General features: G+C 35.3%; 1 protein-coding gene across 1 annotated transcript in view; it reads left to right on the forward strand.

Annotated features, from left to right (window-relative positions):
• LOC117175622 (protein stoned-B) overlaps positions 1-21,748 on the forward strand; it is a 320,808-nt gene extending 299,060 nt beyond the window's left edge. The window contains exon 13 of the mRNA XM_033365331.1: positions 16,916-21,748. Coding sequence (XP_033221222.1) covers positions 16,916-17,054 — 139 coding nt within the window. The 3' untranslated portion in view covers positions 17,055-21,748. The remainder of the gene's footprint in view (positions 1-16,915) is intronic.
• The last annotated feature ends 475 nt before the right edge of the window (positions 21,749-22,223 follow it).

Raw genomic sequence — 22,223 nt, forward strand, 5'->3', positions numbered from 1 at the left:
GGATTATCCTGGGTACAGCACATAGAGTTGCAAATGGAATAGACCCTCTTCTTAAAATGGTCAGGAATCACGAAATAGTGGGCAAAGGAGCGTTTCTGTACAAAGCAGCGGAGGAGGCTGCTGAAGTACTCGGACTTGACTTCAGTATTAGGGGTGAGCAAAATGCATCAAATCTTATCTATCTCGAGTGCTCACTCCTGAAAGCCCGGAATAAGAAAGCACAAGAGAAAAACTTTCGTGAACAGCTCCTCGATAAGAGGATGCACGGTATCTTCCACAGAAATGTGAAGGATCAGTCAATGTCTTGTGAGCTAACGTTTGCTTTCCTTAAATCGCCCGGATTGAAGTCTGGTACGGAGGGTTTCATTTTTGCATGCCAAGACCGTGTCATTTCCACCTTAAAATACCGTCGCCACATTTTGAGCCAAGATATTCCCGATGATAGCTGCAGGGCGTGCCATGCACAACCCGAGCATTTAGCTCACATACTATCTAGTTGTCCAACTCACGCGGGAACGACCTACATTCAAAGGCACAATGCGGCACTAAGAGTGCTTTATTACCATCTCTGTCACTCCTACGGCATTAAACTTAATATCGCTCCTCTGAATGCTCCTAGGGAAATTGAGTCAATTGTCGAGAATGGGAAGTGCCACATATACTGGAACTTTATATTCTCGACAATTTTTTCTGTTGCTCACTCGAGGCCTGACATGGTTCTTCTTGATTTCGAGAAGCGAACCATGTTTGTTATCGAATTTTCGGCACCAGCTGACAAAAACATCATAACCAAGGAGAATGAAAAGAAAGAGAGGTATCGAGACCTTATAAGGGAGTTGCAAGGATTGTACCCGGAATATTCTGTTAAATTGATCGTCCTTATCATCGGCGCTCTTGGAGGTGCCAAGCTTTCACTTGCTAATGGCCTAAAAAGCACCCCTGCGTGTCAACAATATGCTAGAACCCTTTGGGGAAAAATGCAGAAGGCGGTTGTCCTTGGGTCGCTCCGTGTTCTTAGGGTGCACGAGGCTTTTACTGGATCGTCATATTGATTCCTTTGCAGACTGTAACCATCTATCTCACGGTCGTGAGACGTGGCTGTGGCTGAAATTTTACCACGATTTCGCTGCAAGCGGGTGAAATTTTCCAGATTAGCACCCGCTCCCGGCGAAATCCTGCGGTTGTCATTATAATTTCCCTTAAAACTACCCTTCCACGTGAAAGTATGCAACAGAACATATATGTGTTTCCAAAAAGGATTAAAAATAATACAACTTAGAAAACACTATTTGGTAATATTTTTTTCTCTTTTTTTCTCCTCGATTATATATAATACGTTCTCCAATAATCTATCCCTAAATCATACGTTCTTGCCCCTCCTGACCAAAAACGTTTTAAAAGTTGTAAAGCCACCTTGAAAAATGTGAAAATGATTTAGAACTCAAAATTATTAAAATGACACTGAAAAAATTCCCTCTCATTATATACTCCCATAAAACTACCCTTCCACATGAAAGTATGCAGCAGAGCATATGTGTGCATAAAAAAAAGCATTAAAAATAATAAAACTTAGAAAACACTGTTAGTTAATATTTTTTCTTTTTTTTTTTGCTCTCCGATTATATATAACACGTGCCCCAAAAACTAACCCAGAGTCATACATACCTACCGCTCCTGACTAAAAACGTTTTAAAAGTGGGAAAACCACCTTGAAAAATGTGAAAATGATTTAGAACTCCAAATTATTAACATAACACTAGAAAAATTCCCTCTGATTGTATCCTCCCTTAAAACTACCCTTCCACGTGAAAGTATGCAGCAGAACATATGTGTGCATAAAAAAAGCATTAAAAATAATAAAACTTAGAAAACACTGTTAGCTCATATTTTTTGGCTCTTTTTTGCTCCCCGATTGTATAAAATAATTTCCCCAAAAACTACCCCTGAGTCATACTTACCTAACCCTCCTGACAAAAAACGTTTATAAACTTTAAAAAACCACCGTGAACAATGTCCATATGATTCAGAATGCCAAATTAATTACATGCCCCTTGAGAATTTCCCTCTCATTATAATTTTCCTTAAAACTACCCTTCCACGTGAAAGTGTGCAGCAGATCAGATATGTGCATGAAAGAAAACATTAAAAATAATAAAACTCAGAAAACACTGTTAGTTCATATTTTTTGCTCTTTTTTTTCTCCCTGATTATATGTAATACATTTTCCAAAAACTACCCCTAAACCGTACATAACTACCCCTCCTGACCAAAAACGTCTTAAAAGTTGGAAAACCACTTTGAACAATGTGAAAATGATTTAGAACTCCAAATTATTAACATAACACTAGAAAAATTCCCTCTGATTATATCCTCCCTTAAAACTACCCTTCCACGTGAAAGTATGCAGCAGAACATATGTGTGCATAAAAAAAGCATTAAAAATAATACAACATAGAAAACAGTGTTAGTTCATATTTTTGTGCTGTTTTTTTTGCTCCCCGATTATATATAATACGTTCCCAAAAACTACCCCCGAGTTATACATACATATACCTCCTGACGAAAACGTTTAAAAAGTTGAAAAACCACCTTGAACAATGTGAAAATGATTTAGAACTCCAAATTAATTACATTCCACTTAAAAATTTCCCTCTCATTATAATTTTCTTCAAAACTACCCTTCAACGTGAAAGTATGCAGCAGACAATATATATGCATGAAAAAAGCATTAAAAATAATAAAACTTAGAAAACACTGTTAGTTAATATTTTTGCTCTCTTTCTGCTCTCCGATTATATATAATACGTCCCCCAAAAACGACCCCTGGGTCATACATACCTACTCTCTTCACCAAAAACGTTTTAAAAGTTGGAAAACCACCTTGAACAATGTGAAAATGATTTAGAACACCAAAATTATTAACATGACACTTCAAAATTGTCCTCTTATTATAATTTCTCTTAAAACTACCCTTCCACGTGAAAGTATGCAACAGTAGATATATGTGTTTTAAAAGAAGTATTAAAAATAATAAAACTTAGAAAACACTGTTTGTTTATATTTTTGCTCTTTTTTCTCCTTGATTATATATAATACGTTCCCCAAGAAACTACCCCTGAGTCATATATACCTAACCCTCCTGACAAAAAACGTTTAAAAAGTACAAAAACCACCTTGAAAAATGTTTTCACGATTTAGAACTCCAAATTCATTAGATGCCACTTGAAAATTTCCCTCTCATTATAATTTTCCCTACAACTACCCTTCCACGAGAAAGTATGCGGCAGAACATATATGTAATGAAAAAACCATTCAAAATAATAAAACTCAGAATACACTTTTAGTTCATATTTTTTTACTGTTTTTTCTCCCCGATAATACGTTCCCCAAAAACTACCCCTAAGACGTGCATACCCACCCCTGCTCCATTTGTTCATGTCAGGAATAGCTGAGCGGTGGTAATGTTGCCTATAAAACTGATTGGCTAACTTTCGACGAGTTTTCTGCTGGTAATGACGAACCTGTGGCCAATTATTTAACGTGTATGTTAGCCATGTTTCACCGATTATCCCCTAAAATATTGGTGGAAGAGGAAGTTAGTTTTGCTAATCGAAATTTATCACCACGTTCACACCTTTCAATTCAAAGATCCAATATAAGAAATTTCGCGCATTTATAACGAGTGGCGGTAGTTCAAAAAGGGCTATAGAGTATCCAAAACGATTTGAGCAACCCCAACTTCAGAGCGAACTGCCGTCCCCCAACCTACTAGAAACCTAAATAACCTCAGTCGGAACTATTATAACCCCAGTTGAGATCCCAATCCAGGAAACGATCGTAACCTTAACAGGAGTTCTACCCGATTCGAAACCCAAGCGAATGAAATAATACGAAAGCCGAATTTCATTAGAATGATAATGAAAGGAGTTAAGACGATCTAAATCCTAGTCAAGCTGTCCAAAATTCTAATTCTATTTACAACCTATTTTTGTCCTCAATAAGCAAGTCAGAAAGTCCGATGAGTAACCTCTGCATTGTACACTGTGTTCACGTTCTTCTGAGTATGACGCTATAAGAGTTATAAGTTCATTTTGGGCATTCATATTATGTAATTTTCGCTGCAGTATTTGGTGATCAACCCAGATTCATTCCAGATTATGCTACCTTAGCTTTACCTCTAGGAAAGTTGTTCGAAAAGATTAACGATGGACATGGACAGAGGGACATTATGGGACATTCAAAAGTTTCGCGCCTATTTAGAGGGTTACTACTTTACGGTCATCACGGATTATAGTAGTTTACTTTGGGTACATAAGCTTAAAAATCCAACCGATATACTCGCAAATTTGGCGCTATCGTTGCTCGAATATGATTATAAAATAGTGCATCGAAAGGGAGCCCTTCATCATTTCCTGGACGCCCTGTCTAGAATACATGAAGACCTTATAGAAAATATATACCTAATAAGTAACCCAACACACTCTTGGAATTATCGTCGTTGCCTTGCCGTGACTGATTTTCCTGAAAAATTCCCTACCTTAAAATGTCAGAAAATGAACTCTACCATTACCGACTCGACCCCGTCATTTCAACCTCAGTTCGAGATATGAACGAGTGAAAACTGGTCCCTAGTGACGATGAACGCGAGTTAATCCTGAAGGAAGCCCATTAGAGACCCCAGGCTGGTCACTCAGACACCCAAAAAACGTATATGAGGATTGCCTTAGACTATTTTTGGCCGGGGTGTTATAGAGATGTAGCCGATTATGTCCGTAAATGCGAAATTTGCCAACTTTGTAAGGTAGATCAGCAGGCACCCCCGGAATTCATGGGTCAGCGCATCGTAGAAGAGCCTTGAATTGTCATGGCCGCAGATATAATGGGACCATTTCCCCCAAGTAAGTCAGGATTTAAATATATACTCGTAATACAGGACTTTTTTAGGAAGTGGGTCGAGTGTCTTCCTTTGCGATCGGCTACCGGTAAAAGAATTCGGGATTCATTCCAGGAACTCATAATAAATCGCTGGGGATCTCCTCAGGTTCTTTTAACAGATAATGGCACGGAGTTTATTAATAATACCTTCCTCTTTATGGCACAAGAATTTAATATTTGTCACTCACCCCCCCCCCCCCCCCCCCCCCCCCCCCCCCCCCCCCCCGCTTCTAAACCACCCACAAGCCAACCGAGTTGAGCGAGTTAACCGAATGTTAAAAACAATGGTAATATCATACATAAGCAGGAACCATCGATCCTGGGACGCCTTTCAAAAACCATCTAGCCACTGAAAGCACCGCGGTCGGCAGGTAAGATTTATACGTGGTGATCTTGTGTTGTTCCGTAGCCGAATTCCATCATCCAGAAGGAAACAAATAGCTGCAAAAGTCAATCCTAAGTTCGTCGGACCGTACCGAATCTCTAAAGTTTTTACCGCAACAGTCTATGAAATCAGCAGTTTGTCAATCGATAAAATTAGTAAAATTCATATAGAAGAGCTAAAGCCCTACATAGCTTCTGACATGGACCCCGATTCTGATCCAAAGCTGATCCAGCTATCCGACGCCGTTCATAAACAAGTTCTGCTTCAATTGTAGACGGCCCAGAATCACGGTCTGCGAATGTGATAGCTGCAACGCATCCAAGGGTCAACGTGAAGCTCCTAAATCTTATCGAAATTCTCCCTATAAATCCCCCCCTTAATTTTCCTTGTCCACAAAAACCTAAAAGCCTTTTGTAGTATGAACTTTATCAATTGATTCTAAACCATTCCCTGTAGTCAATATCCACACTTTTCTTATTTACGTTAATAAATTCTATAAAATGGTTGTCGTTACCCTAATATTTTTGTTTCTAATCAAAGAATTAACTTTACTGTCATTTATAACTAATAGTATTTCGTAGTTGCCCAGAATTGTTTTCAAACCCCTGGAAATTTAAGAGTTAGTTGCGAATCAATCTCGGAGCCTCGTATCCCATTTAATTTTGCTGGAAGTTTTATTTGATTGAAGTGGAAAAATCTTAATTGTCCAGGAGGTTGCTCAACACTTTTGGATGAAGACCTGGGTCGGTCATCTCTCTGGAGAGGAGAGTGGTGATCTTGTAGTTTAAACAATAGCCAAGCTCTAAATGTGTTGATTAACCTTATTTAAATAATTAATAATTCTAATAAATGTGTGAATAATATTGAAACACTTACTATCACACTTTTAAATTTAAATTTTAAAGAGGAAACAGAACTCACGTTCTCCTTTATATTGAAGGCTAACTTTGACACTGCATTTCCTGATGGGGAGAGCATTCGACTCTCAAAACGTCGACTAGAAAATTGAATAAAGTATCTTCTCAAAATCATTCCAGTCTTTTATCTAGTCTAAAGTGTGTCATACTTTACATCGAACTCTATTTATAATTAATGAATTATTGTAAATTTTAAAAATATTATAGAAAAAAAAAGATCGGAAAGATATTTTTGGATGATAGTTCTTGTAAAATTGCGACGTAACATATAAAAGAGTCATCGAATGGACATTCTTAGCTTAATTCGAAAACAAAGTGACTCGGGGGATAAAGGGCAATCTCTTAATTTTTTAAATCGAAATATTTTAAATAATTAATATTCTTGTGAATTTTCAAATAATCATAGAAAGAGACCATCGGAAAGATATTTTTGGTTAATACTGTAAAAAATTAAGCTTATTATTAAAAAAAGACCAAACTCTCAACTTTTTAATCTTAATTGTTTTAATAATGATCAGTTCTTGTAAATTTACAAAGAAACATAGAAAAAAGTTATCACATAGAAATTCCCAATGGTCTCCGTGAGAAAATTGAATCTTAGAAAGAAAAGCAAACTCTTACATTTTAATCGAAAATGTTTTAATAATTAATATTCTTGAAAATTTGCAAAAAATCATAAATAGAAATCATCGGAAAGATATTTTAAGTTAATTCTGTAAAAAATGTAGCTTATTCGTAAAAAAAGACCAACCTCTTAATTTTTGAACATAAATTGTTTAAATGGTTAATAATTCTTGCACGTTTACAAAGTAACATAGAAAAAAGTAATCTCATACACATTAACAGTATACTTTTGACTTGTAGAAAGGAGAACAAATTCTTAATTTTTGTTAACGAAATAGTTAAAATACTTGATATTCTTGTTAATTTCAAAAGAATCATAGAAAAAAATCATCTGGAAGATATTTTAAGTTAATTCTTTAAAAAATTGACCTTATCCCTAGAACAAAAACCAAACTCTTAATTTTTTAATCTAAATTGTTTTATTAATTATTAGTTCTTACAAATGTACAAAGCAACATAGAAAAAGGCATCGGACAGACATTATTAGTGGACTCCGTAAATAAGTGGACTCTTGGAAAGAAAACCAAACCCTTAATTTTTAATCGAAAATGTTTAAATAATTGATATTCTTGTAAATTTGCAAAGCATCATAGAAAAGAAATCATCGGAAAGATTCTCAGTTAACTTTGTGAAAAATTGAGCTTATTCGTGAAAAAAGATCAAAATTTTAATTTTTTTAACTTATTTATATGAATAAGAATTCTTGTAAATTTACAAAGCAGCATAGAAAACTCATTCAAAAAAACATTGTTAGTAGACTCCGTAAACAAATCGAATCGTAGAAACAAGTCCAAACTCTTAAGTTTTTCATCGAGATAGTTTGAATAATAATAATAATTCAGTAGCCTTTATTATACTCCTCCCTTTCGTGTTTTGGAAACTTCAGAAATCCCAATATAACCTCCCTTCTGTCTACTCAACCATAAATCATACATTATAAACTATTAATTCATAAGTATAGAACAGGAAGTCCAAGGTCCTTAAAATCTCTCATCCCATAGTCTTCTAGAGTCTTTGAACAGCTTTTATACTTTTACCTACCACTCCCGCTCAGCCTTTACCATGACTCACAAACAAAATCTTTCAGTTTCACATTTTTTAAACCTTCCACACAGATACACTCGAGTCTCGGTACTTTAAAATTCTGTACTGCGAACTCCCGCTATTGAGTACATTTATCCCCCGATAATGAGATCGATGCTATAACCCCTTACCCCCCACTACTCATTTCTACATTTGATAATATCTTCAAATGTACAATTCACTCTAATTTTAATTTTAATTTATAGTCAAATACATTCAATACTTACGGTGGAAGATTTTATATTTGTTATGTCTTTCCACGTTTCTTTCGCTCTATTTATTTTGATAATTTTAATAATAATGATTCAAATCGTCACTACAAACTTTCAGAAGGTAAACAGTTGACATGTACGCACACTGATACACACACGTATCATCTACACAGAATTGAACATAGTAAATAGTCGCAGGAGTGGGGTCCCCTCATGTGTTCTCACTATTGACGGCTGACGTGCGCTAAGTGGTCGCAGTACCGTGACTCGAGTGTAACATGGCCCCTGAGTAGCCTCTACTCTTTTAACTCTCCCATACAACAGTTCTCCTCCCTCACTTATGCTCCTTCTTCTTTATACTTCTCACTCTTGCCTTCTTTTCCTGCTCTCCATCCGTCTTCTTCTCCATGATGCCCATAACCACCATGCCTCCTTCTTCCTCGTCCCACTGTCAGGTCGTCTCTCCCACTTTCGCTTTCACCTGTCTTAGCTGGATCTCGATCCCCAACATATTCATTCGTCTCTTCTCCTTCCTAATCATTCCTGGACCTTCTCTTTCCTTCCCGTCCAGTCATCCTCTAATCATTGACCCGAGCTTTTCAGGTTCCCTATCGCACTCATCAATTCCTTCTTATTTTTTCAGGATATCAACTGCAGTGTCATTCCGCATCCACTTTTCACTAGCTCTCCATTTTTGCCACTACCTTGGTGTGAGCTGCAAGGTACTTTATCACCTTTATCACGTAATCTTTTTCCTTTCTAACTCCCAGAACTCTCACATTCCTTTTTCTTTTCGCTCTCTCTTCACTCTCTATCTCCAACTCTTCGTTCGATAATTTCCTTGGCTGACCCCACTACGTCCTATATTCTACTTCTGTCTGCCAGCATACCTCCTTCATTATTTTTTTCATATGACAGATTATTTTTGCAGTTTCTGCTGCACTATTTTTTCCTCCGGCCCCCTGCATCACCTCTTTCATTCTCCTCATGTCAAATTACCTCTTTCCTTTCCCTTGCACCCTATCTGCTTCCCATTCCTGCCTGTGGTCTGATATATTTCACTTTAAAATTTTGTTAAATAGTTTTTTGAATTTATAAAATAACAAATAACAGTGATTTTGAACTCAAAAGAGAGGACTATAGTAATTATTGAAAGAAAAGGTGGTAAATTACTTGATACAAATGTTTAAAATTTGTTAAATTAATAAATAAAAATTGTAGATTAAAAATGCTACGTGCCTTATTTAAACATTATCAGGAAAGTGAATTACAACATTATAATAAATGTGATTCATAAATATGATATGTAAATTAATTTTTCAACAAACAATGAATATATAAAACCAAAAAATATGAAATTTGTTTTAATCTATTATAGAAGATAAATGAAATTATTTTATACAAATATTCTGTAACTTTTAATAAATATAAATTACATAGAGAAAATAAGGATTTGGGTTATTACTTTTTATACAAAAATTAAGAGGCGCGCGCCTCAGTTCGCGCAGGAGTTCTAGTATGCATACATACGATGACGTGCACAGAAAAGGTAGGATGAATTCAACATCAAGATAACCTTTTAATAAACAATGTTTGGCGCCAGACCTTTCCTGGGTCACAGAAATTAACAAAACCTGAACGTCCGAGTGAAATCTCAGAAACCAACAAAACTAAAAATCTTACTTTCAAATTCTAAATTTAACTTGAGCAAAATAAATTACATTTCAAGGTTATGGTGTACCGGAATCTGAGCATCCCTATTACCTTCCCTCCAGCTCAAATCAAAAGTAGGATAATCTGGTAGAGGGCGTGGTTTTAGAAAGATAAGGGTTTCTTACTCGGAATGACAAGATAGCGAGTTGTATAAGGAAATAGCTCAGTAAAAATTTATTTACGAAAGAATCTTAAGATTGGTTTAACCTAGATCCAACACAATTGATTAAATTTAACATTTTCTTGATTTTACAACTATACACTGAAATCCACGAACGCTATAAAATTGTTACAGAAAAATAAAGCACGATTTTGGGGTATAATATTTCTAACAATTTAACATTTTTCCCTTACGATGCTTCTTGATTTCTCGGAGTTTAACAATAGAGCCTAAATCAATTTATCGCATAGAAATTTTTGTGAAACGGGGGGGGGGGGCATTAGACAAAATAGGAAAAATTGCAAAATAAGATCACCACAGAACAAATGAAAAAAAAAATAAATGTAAAAGCATGTCACAATATAAAATATAAAATCATAAAACATATTCAAATAATCAAATCATAAAACATGTTCAAATAATCAAATCATATCAAATAATCAAATATAAAATCCTAACACAAGTTTAAATAATAATAATATTGTACACAATATCAAGATTCTTTATTATAAGATTTGAAGTACATAATCTTGTGAAACCTCGTGGACACGTGGCAAACTCAAACTCAATAACTGGGACTACTGACGGTATACAACATAAGTAGAATGAGCGCTGCTGGCTCGAGCATTTATAACCTATCCTAACTTACGTCATGTTCACCTTGCTCCTGCCTGATTGGTCAAAACTCAGATACTTCCACAACATCACGTGGACAAAAAAAGTACTAAAGCAATGCCGTACGGTGTAAAACGATGCAGTTACTTATGATTTTAATAATCAAATTCCCGTTTCTGTTTTCCTTAGTTTAATAAATATAAAGCATTGTTCTCTGATATCTTTTCCTCATGTTGCTTTGTAAATTCATAAGAATCGATCATTATGAAAACAGTTTAGATGAAAAAGTTAGGAGTTTGGTCTTTTGTACTAATAAGCTCAGTTTTTTACAGAATTAGCCAAAGATATCTTTGCGATGGTCTCTTTTTATGATTATTTAAAAATTCACAAGAATATTAATTATTTAAACTATTTCGATTAAAAAAATTAAGAGATTTCCTTTTATTCCACGAGTTATATTGTTTGCGAAGTCAACTAAGAATGTCCATTCGATGACTCTTTTCTATGTTACTTTGTAATTTTACAAGAACTATTAACTCAAAATATCTTTCCTATGTTTTTTTTTTCTAGAATGCTTTAAAAATTTATAATTATAAATAGAGTTGGATGTAAAATGTGACATACTTCAGGCCAGTTAAAAGACAGTAATGATTTTGAGAAAACACTTTATTGAATTGCCCAAATTGCACAAAATATTAATATTGTTGAAAGGAATTTGGTATTCCATCGTTTTTGACAGAAACACATCGGAAAACGTTTGGGCTGCCAAAATTTAAAAAAAAACACTCCCTAAACCCCTCCTCCTCAATTCAAAGAACAAACGCAATTTTAGAAACGTCCACAAAAACGATTACACTTTGTTCGGCAACGTTCTTGACTTTGATTCAGCTCTTCTTGCGCATATAGATAAGTGCGACAGCGACAGATTTTTAAAATAAAGTATGATTATCAGGTTATGAGAGTTTGTTTTCTTTTGCTACCATCAACATTGTTTTTAGCTGTGCAGTAAAATGAGTGTGTAAAGATAAAATCCACTTGACTTACGTATTTACTCAACCGAAAGTCTAAATCAATATTATTAAAATATTGATTAATCTTAAGATTGTTAAAAAAATGTTCCCTAGCCCCGCTAGGATATGAGCCCAGATCCTTCAGATTGCCGGTCTGATGCTTTACCAACTGAGCTACGGAGAGATGAGAATATTTTCTTCATAACCTCCCTACAAGCTGAATGTTCACGTCATTCCTTATACTTATAAGATTTTTCTTTCTAAATATGAATTCATACTTTATTATTCATTTAGGTTTTTAGACATTGGAAATTAATTAATAGTTTTAGATGTTAATTTTGTGTGTCTACTTGGTCTAAATCAATATTAAACAAATATCGATTTATCTTAAGATTGTGAAAAAAATGCTCCCTAGCTCAGCTGGGATATGAGCCCACGTCCTTCAGATTGCCGGTCTGATGCTCTACCAACTGAGCTACGGAGAGACGAGAATATTTTCTTCACAACCTACTGACAAGCTGAATGTCCACGTCATTCATTATACTTATAAGATTTTTCTTTCTAAACATGAATTCATATTTTATTATTGATTTAGGTTTTTTGACCAGGGAAATTAATTACTAATTTTAGATGTTAATTTTGTGTGTCCACTTGGTCTAAATCAATATTATTAGAATATTGATGAATCTTAAGATTGTGAACAAAATTCTCCCTAGCTTCGCTAGGATATAAGCGCAAGTCCTTCAGATTGCCGGTCTGATGCATCAGAAAGAAAAATCTTACAAGTATAAGGAATGACGTTGACATTCAGCTTGTAAGGAGGTTGTGAAGAAAATATTGTTGTCTCTCCGTAGCTCAGTTCGTAAAGTATCAGACCGGCAATCTAAAGGACCTGGGGTCATATCCCAGCGGAGCTAGAGATCTTTTCTTCACAAGCTTAATATTAATCAATATTTTGATAATATTGATTTAGACCAAGTAGACAAACAAAATTAACATCTAAAACTATTATTTAATGTCCCTGGTCAAAAAATCTACATCAATATTACAAAAGCATTAATTATTGTAGTTTGCACATTTTACACACTGATTTCACTTAAAAGCTTAAAACACTTCTGCTGGTAGCAAAAAAAACACACTCGCAAAACCTGATAATAATACTTTTATAATAATAATAATTTAATATAATAATAATTATAATTTAATAATACTGCCTCTTTTTCTGTGCGTGAGAAAAGGACGCCTGGCATCTGCGCACTAATGAAGAGTGATCACTACTCACAGGCCTGGCACTTACGCTGCCTTTGCTCCTATCAGATTCAAAAAAGCTGTCCATGGCAGTTGAATATCCTTATTATTGCTTCGTGGTGGTGGCCGAAGTGGCGAGGGGATGGTAGAGGATAAGCTTTGATGGGTATTATCGATTTCGAATTTCAATTAGATTATTATTCACAACCGTGATCCGTCGTATAAAGTAAGAAGAGCAGGGATAGGGGATCGTCCAATGAAAGATAAAGAACAGTTTAAAAAAAAGGTCAGGAATATCGAAATGGGGGAAAAAATGTAAAATAGTAGGTGAAAATGACGATAGAAGGTATAAAAAGAGTAGTAGAGTGCACAATCTAAAAAATAAGTCAATGAAGGAAGGAACGGAAGTTACTGGGATAAAGAATTTACACAGAGGTAGAAGGAATTGAAAAGGGAATTAACAAAATAGAGAAAAGAGGCAAGTGTCGAAGAAAAATATAAGAGAAAAAATGATTATACTGAGTTATTTAATCAAAAAAGAGGAGGAAAATAAACGGTTCGAAAAAGAGGCGGAGAAAGCTAAAGCGGCCGAAATTCTGTGAGATCGCTAAAGAAAGTGGAACTCATAGCGTTTATGTATTTACAATTCATAAAAATTTCAATGCGATGACTGATACTGTTAATTTGAAATATTTGATGAAAAGTTCACAAAATCCAGTGAAAGATCATATAGATTAAATTAGATTTGTAATGTGTGATTACATAAAGCTTGCCTATTACTTTATTGAATGAGAATCATGTCCAGGAATTAAAGAATTTTCTAATTGCATGAATCAAGTTCTTCAATAACAAAAAATATCTCAAGTAATCTATGGTATATGGCAGTCGACTGATAGGTGAAATCTTAAAAAGGAATGTAATCCTGCAGATAATTTTGTTGAAGAAATGTGTGTTAGTCTACCAAAATTGTTGTCACATCACTTCATTGCAAAAGAAGCAATCAGAATATGTGATGAAACGTTATTCTCATCTGAAAGAAGGTGAAGTATTAGTTAATTTCGATTTCTCTGAAAATTTCAAGTATGTGGTACAAAATGGTTTGCAAATATTTCATTACAATAACGATAAGTGCACACTCCATCCTGCAGTATTCTATCACAGATCTGGTGACGATATAAAGGACTTTAGCCCCGTACTTCTGTCCGGTCTTATGAGTCATATTACTGTTGTAGTGTACATTATACAAAACAAACCTCATAGCAGAAATTAATAAGGTTTACCCAAAAGTGAGTAAACCCATTTATGTGCGTGATAGCGTCACGCAACACTATAAAAATCGTTTTCAAATGATGAATTCTATTGATCATGAACAATAATTCGACATACAGGGTGAACTGCATTTTTAAGCTACCGCCTATGACAAAGGTGCTTGCGATGGTATTGGTGCCACCTTCAAAAGAGAAGCCGCATGTGTTTGTCTTCAAGCTAAATCAGCGGATAAAGCAATTTTGGCATCAAAAGATCTCTAAAAATGGGTAAAGAATAAATTCGAACATATGCTAATCTGCCATCACACCAAACAAATAGAAAAGCAGAAGTAAAAGGAAGCTTGATAAACGATTTTCCCTTGCTTCAATTGTGACCAAAATACAGAACGGGCATTCATTCATTCATTTATGTGAAATATAAATAATTAGAAGTGAAGCTGTACTCTAGCGCCGATGATTGTCTTTCGATTGTTCTGTACTGGGCCCACAACGTTTTTCGACCCTATGAAAATAATGTATGAGAATCTCCTGCGCCAATCACAGCTACCATATTGTGCCCACCATATCAAATTCCGATATTGGGACTGTGGGTTCATGATCAGCGTCCATTAAAAGCCTTGAGTAATCATTTTCAAGCTGATCAGACTAGTTAGGGTAATTTAAACTGAAAAATTGGACAATATGACTTATATTGAATCTGCTATTCTGAATTCTCGTACTCTGTCTCAAAAATTTGTGATCAGCGAAACCAAAAACACCCAAGTAATAATTTTTAAGTCAATCAGGGTAATTTGAATTACTCAAGAAGATGATGGTTGGTTCACATCCAACATATTGGGTGCGCCATTTTGAATTCTTGTATTCAGACTCCAGATTTGTAATTAACGATACTCAAAACATTTAAGTAATTATTTTCAAGTCGATCGAGGTAATTTAAATTACTCAAAATATGAAGGTTAGCTTAGATCCGCCATATTAGATCCGCCATTTTCAATTCTTATATTATGACCCCAAATTCATGATCATCGACACTGACTACCCCTAAGGGGCCACTTTAAACCCCTTTTATAGTAATTTTCGCTTTTTAATAAATGATATCGAAAATGGAGACCCGGTCCGTCCCGATCCAAAGAGTCCTACCGTAATTAATTAATATGAATAATAATCATATTTCACATTTTTTATGATGTAACACAATCACACACGCTATAACCAGGCCAGAGCCGCTGGGTAAGAGACGTGCCGCGTGACTAATATTAGTAAATTAGTGAAGGTAGCCGTAATTTTTAGAAATGAATATTTTCAAAACTGGCCTGCACTTTAAAAAAAGCCGTAACGTGCGTCGAATTAAATTCGATAATCTTTTGAATTATGCTCACGCGACCTCGATTTGAATTTCGATTCGCAGGCTCTCCCCTTGTCAGATTAAAAGCGTAAATTTGTTAAGTAATGGTTATATAGTAGCATAAGTGCATTGGAATGCCGTTGTGTTGTGTCTCAAATTACGCAATTGTAAAAGATAGAAATAAAAGTCTAGATAAAATCTTTACAAGAATTCATTTGAATTCCACAGAATTCAAAATATTTGAAAAAAGTAATTTTATATAATGTAACGTGTATTTTGAAGGAAAATATACTTTTTTTAATTTAATATCTCGGCTTGCAGTTGTCGTTGAAGCTGCACTATTGACATTCACGACCTTCTGTAAATATGAAATCACACGGTCTTAGATATTTTGCGCACAAACTCTCCTCAACGACAGATGAACTACGTCGAACTAACGTATGCTTCTGATTGGTTAAGCTTCAATTGTCAATTATGGTACTCAATAATAAGTAACTTTATAGCCCATTATTATGGTTAATTTTTATTACATTTTTAATGAGAAATTCCAAAATATAAAAATTTACCTTGCGTGCTGGTACCCCGGCATAATCGATGACATAAGTTCGCAATAAAATTTTTTTTTTAAATTTGCGAATTTAAATTTGTCTGTCAGTCACGAGGATGACTGTATTCCTTCTGAAAATGAATTTTAGAGTACGACCGAAGGTCCTACATATATTTATGTTCAAATTCGCTCACACCAACCTGTACATTAAATATTGACGCTTCATGAACAGGAATTGGGCGAAGTGAACTGCACATGAGCCGTACATGTTAAGTGTACATGAGCACGGGTTCCCAAACATGAACTTTTTCATAAACCTTTATAAGGACTAATTAACTAGAATTCAATTGCGCCTTAGATCTGTTGCCAGTGAGTTGACCTTAAGGGAACTAAAAGAAGAACCAAATTCTTACAACTTTCGGGAAAATGCATTTTTTGCTTTAACTTAAGGCAGTAATATTCTGTTTTCATAGAAATAGTAAAAAATAAGTAGTTCTCCCAAGGTCAATTAAAAAAATTAATATTTTTATAGCACCTAAGGAATCTCTTCTTTGTTTATATTTCTTAACTTTTCCGCTATTTTTCTAAAGATTTAAAACGATGCGTAACTTTTCCCACTGATGTGCAAAAAACTGTTTTTTAAAATACGCATACGGCAACATTACTCTCACATCGTTGACTGCAATGTCTTGCTTTGCATATTATTTAGAAAAATTAAATATCCAGCTTTGAAGGTGGGTGCTGCAAAACAAAATATCCGGCCTTAAAGTACACCCTTCGAAATAACGAATCAATTTTAAAAATATAAATTGGAATATTATTGTATTTTAATTATACTCTTATCGGATTTCAGGGTCGGCATTGAACATACTAAAGGGGACGGTCCAAATGCTTACATTTCTGCAACGATATCAAAAAAGAATTCAGAAAATACGCCAGAATTACAAGAAATACCAGTTCCGGCTGATTCTGATTCTGATTCATCAGAATAGTGTAATGAATGCTTGTAACTTTTTTTGCAAAAAAAGAGAATTATTACAAGACCGCACACAATAATGGACGTTCAATGAGAACTCAACTTCTAGAGAGCTGCAACCAGTTAATATAATTTGTGTTGCTAATAAATGTAAAATGTTACAGACATTAAACTTTAAGAATTTCGAATTTGTTTAGCTTTATGAGATAAATTAAAATAGTAATTCGTTTAAATAGTAGACCATAGACAATAAACTGAATAAACAAACGATGTATGTATGGAACCATTTAAACAAAAATGCTTTTAATATGGTTTACGTTTAATAATTCAAGAACTCTTACAGAACAGTTTAAACTGAAGTAACTGAAACATGTTTAAACTGACTTAATTTAAACTAAGTTTAAAAGCAGATGACCATACGTATAATTCTTGGATGTAAATTTGTAGAGGATACTGTAGCTCGCAGCAGCATTAAATCGCTTACCCGACATAATTAATTATGACGTTACGTATCTTGTTAGAATTAATAAGTTGCCGAGTGCGCACGTTCAACCAAATCTGTAATTCATCCAGTCTGAAATGTCGCTTGTCCGGCATGCGAGAAAATTCAAAGTTGCTAAAAAATTTATTTAGATATTGCGATTTCGATTAAAATATTAAATTCATAAGCATTATTTAAGTTAAAAGTATTAAATCTTTCTTTTTATTGTTTAAAGTTAAATTGTAAATGTAGGAGCAAGTAATTACTTCACATAATAACAGTGTATTAGCTTGGAGGTCAGGCTATCTATGTATGAGCGAAAGACAGGATATGACAGTGAAATTTGAAACATTTGAATATAATTTAACGCTCTTGTGCTACAGCAGCCCAGAGCTGGACCCAAAATATTTCAAATACACGCGACAATTTACATGTATCTCACTCTAATGTAATGGAATTATATTTTAGAAAAATTGTGTTCGTTCCAGTTTGATTAGATTAAATTACAAATTACTTGTATGTGATTTGTGTTTTCTGCCAAACACACAAGGTCAAACATTGGGCTGCGCAGTCAAAATCAATGGTACATAGGGTCGCGCAGTTCACTTCTGTGGTTCGTGAGTTAGCACAGTATACATGTACTACACTGATGGCTGTAAAATACTGTTTTGGCAGTAATAAGGCTGCGTTTTTCTGCGTTTTTTGCGTTTTTCTGATACCTTGAGATGCGGACTATTCTCATAAAATAAGCGCCTATCATTATACTGATTTTCTTCGCATAATAATAGTCCGTCTCAGCTGCTAATACCTAACAATTATTTACTCGTACTTCCGGCATCTCTCCTGACAATATAATTAGGCGTATTCCTTGCCAATCCCAGTGTCCACTTTACATGCTTCTCCTGTTTCCTGTTTACCTTCTCACTTCCCTCACACCTACAGCTCCACTCCATAAAATAAGTCACTCTTTACTAGTAACTCGAATAATTTTATTTTTCTTCCAAAATCATCTTCGAATAACTTCTTTCTCGGCGAGCGACTATTTCCTAACCCCTCCTACCCTAACTCCTCTTACTACTCGGCTGCTAGCTTACTTTTAATATCTGCGTTTAAAATCGCAAAAAGCATTGTGCTAAGCACACAATCTTGTATCAACCTACTGTCCATCCAGAAACACTCCTAAATTCCCTCTTTTTCTCTCACCCTATCTTGCATCTGTTCATATACCTCCTTATGCTCACGATTAGGCCTCTCTACTCCCATTTACTCCATCTTTAAAGAATTCCATCTATTCCTCACCCCATATCTTCTCACTTATTCCCCCCCCCCCTCGTTTCGTAAACCCATTCATAATCTTTCACACGTCTCTTTCTGTCTTAAATTCTTCAAATCCTTTTCCAGGTATTTCTCCTTTTTCTGCTATTTCGTTGTAGACATCAACTTATGCTACATTCCAGTATAGCACACTGACTACTCAACCTACATGCTTTAGCCCTACCTCCTCGTTTCTTTCGAAATAATTCAACATGCAATACCTCTAGCTCCTCTTTCTCCTCGTCCAACACCTACATTTTCACATCTATTTTTATTTTTTTGCCCAATCTTTGTCATTCTCCCTGCGATCCCATTCCTTATAGCCCTATTGTTCAGTATTCTCTGCACATCCCTATCGTTCCGCGTCAAATCGTTGTCGATGAAAACTTCTTGATTCTTGATCGTATTTTAATTTTGCTAAGTTTGCTAATTTTGCCTAAGTTCTCTAACTCCACGGCCGCCACTCAATCCCCATTTTTTCCCTCCAGTTTAACTACCTAACATTCCTCAACCGCCTTACAACAATATTATTTCTCTTTCTACCTTCTCTTTCTCTCAATTCTCAGCTCCACTGCCCTTACCCTTTCTCTAGCCACCACCTCCCCCTTTTCGCTCCTATGCTCTCCCATTTCCTCTTCTATTATGTGCTCTACCCTCTCCCAGCTCCCTTTCTGTTCGTACTCCGTCCTGCCAATTATTTTTATGTTTGACATTCCTTCTATTTCACCTAGACTTTTTCCCATCCTTTCCTTTCACAACCTAATTTCCTGTTACACTTGTTTCACTTTACTTCCTTTTCCTTTCTGCCCTCCATCATTACTCTCTAGCCCTTCTACTTTCTCCTTCAGATCTTTTATCTCCTGTTCCCATTTAGCATCACAAATATAATATCTACTGCTTGTCTTGAAAGGACTCTGTATTCTTTGCACGTTTTTCCTCTTACTACTTCTCGCTAACCTCCTCTAGCTCTGTCTCTTCCTGCTCTTTCATCGGTAACAGAGACCTCTCCATACAGAATCTACTGGAACCGATAGATATCTCTGAACTCTTCATTTGCCTATTGCCCTATACGTTCCTTTATTTTATTTGGATACCCCTTATCAGCAATTGTGGATACCCTTTTCCTTCCTGAACATTACATAACCATACGAGGACCACCCGTGACCCATTTGAAAGCTTACAAATCCTGTCCACAAACTTTGCATAAATTCTGGTCAATTTAACCTCACTTTCTCTATTTCGCCAAAACCTAACTGACGTCTGCGCTTTAACTATACTTTTCACTCCCTGGCGCACTCCACATACGCTTACTTACCTTCTGAGGAGGTAAGTGCTCATTGAAGTTCACTGTTACGCAGGATTATGTAATCCGTGATAATATGCCTGCGCAGTAAAGTTCCTGAGCACATACAACTGTGTAATCCAGTTGTACGACATTCGTGAATACGCAGTAGACTTATTAAACACATGAAAGTTCAAAGTAAAGGCCCGAAATGCTAAGACTAATAAGTCTACAACGCATTATGAAATGTCATCGAAGTGCGCTGCGCAGCTGTATGTGTCAGAGAACTCTACTACGCATGTGCATTATCATGTGCCTTAACTGTGAACGCAGATGTGCCTTATTAGTCTATTGCTCATCTGAAAATGTCTTAGAACTGCACTGCGCAGCCGATTGTGCTGAAAACCCCTATCACAAATCCAGAGTACCACCGAACTGCACTGCACACGCTTATGTGCCTTTTAAGTCTACAGAGTATCCGTAAGCTGGGTCGAACTGCACTGCGCAGACACATATATTGGAAAACTCTACTGCGAGACCTTAGTACCATGATCAGTACTGCGCGCCCTCCTGTGCTTCATAAATCAACTGCGCATCTTTAAGTTTCGTATAAGTCTACTGCACATATGCTTGTATCAAATAAATATACTGCATAGTTGAGTAATGTTGAACGGCACTGCGCACCCTTATATGCCATACATGGCTCTCATATAATTCTACAGCGCAATCCTAGTTACCTTAAAAGTTTTATGTGCAACCCCGGTTAATACATAAGTTCAATTCACAATAGCATATATTACAGAAGTCGACTGCGCACCCATTAGTATGGTACTACATCACTGCGCAGCCCCTGTTCTTTATAACTATAATGTGCTATCCTGTGAAACAAGGAACTATACTGTAAATATTTATGTTCCGTGCCATACTACTGCGCACCCCTAAATGTTGTACAATTTCAGTGCACAGTCATACCTACTGTATAAGTATTCTGCGCAGCCCTTTGTACCACATTGCTGTACCACGCACCCGCATAGGCCATGCAATCTATTATGCAAGTCTAATTGTCGTAGAACTACCTTACGCTGTCCTATGTACTGAAGAAATCTACTGCGCAGCTCTATGTATCACATGCCTTTAATGTGCAGTTTTAATCATAGTAGAAGTCTCCAACGTGGACTCATGTACTATTTAAGTGTACTGCGCTGAGCATTCACGTTTAAACTCTGCAGAGCAGTTCGCCACTCCCACTCCACCTCTTAAATTATTTCGTCAAATTAACTTAGAAATCGTTCCAATGACTTTATCTATGTAATTAAAATAAATTGTTAATTGTACCTTGTGTATGTGGTAGAAAATACAAATTATATGCATACATACGAGTAGTTTGTAATTTGGGTTAATTACATTGGATAATTCACGAAATCTTTATATCTAATTCAAATACAAATTGAAACACATGTAATTTCTTCTCAAAATCCATGAATTCAGATTTTCGCCAATTAATGACCAGCTCTGTTCGAGCTCAGGAATTTTGGCAAATTTACGTGAAACAAAAATCAGATTTATGTAAAAATAAAATAAAGAAAGATAAAAACCGTGTTGAAGTATGTAAGCATTATAGTGGTACGCAATACTTGTGTTTTTTTTTTTGTAAATGACCAAATGAAAATTATTCACCTAATAATTTTACCAACCATTTTTCCAATATTATTCCCAATAATTACTTTTTTATAGTACTATTTCTAAGTGCTACCTGATAAGAAATAAAATATAAACTATTTTCGATAATTCTGTTCAAAAACTCAAAACTCGAAGTTCAAAAGTGTTCAGTCAAAAAAAAAAAATAAACAATTTTTTTGTTCTTTTCTTATTTTTTGTAATGAAAGTTTATTACTAGAAGACTTACTTACCCATTAAGTAAAAGGGGGTTTCATACAGTTTCGATTAAAATTGTCTAAAATTCATGGAGAAATTCGTATGACATGGAGAGAAAGTATTCCAACGCCCCTCGTACGCCGCACGTAACGTTCTCGACTTAAACGTTTTACGGTTAGTCTACGAGGGCTATCCAAAGTTCGTTAGAATACTTCTTCTTACAACCCATATAA

Source organism: Belonocnema kinseyi, chromosome 6 (genome assembly GCF_010883055.1).
Source record: "Belonocnema kinseyi isolate 2016_QV_RU_SX_M_011 chromosome 6, B_treatae_v1, whole genome shotgun sequence".
NCBI lineage: Eukaryota > Metazoa > Arthropoda > Insecta > Hymenoptera > Cynipidae > Belonocnema > Belonocnema kinseyi.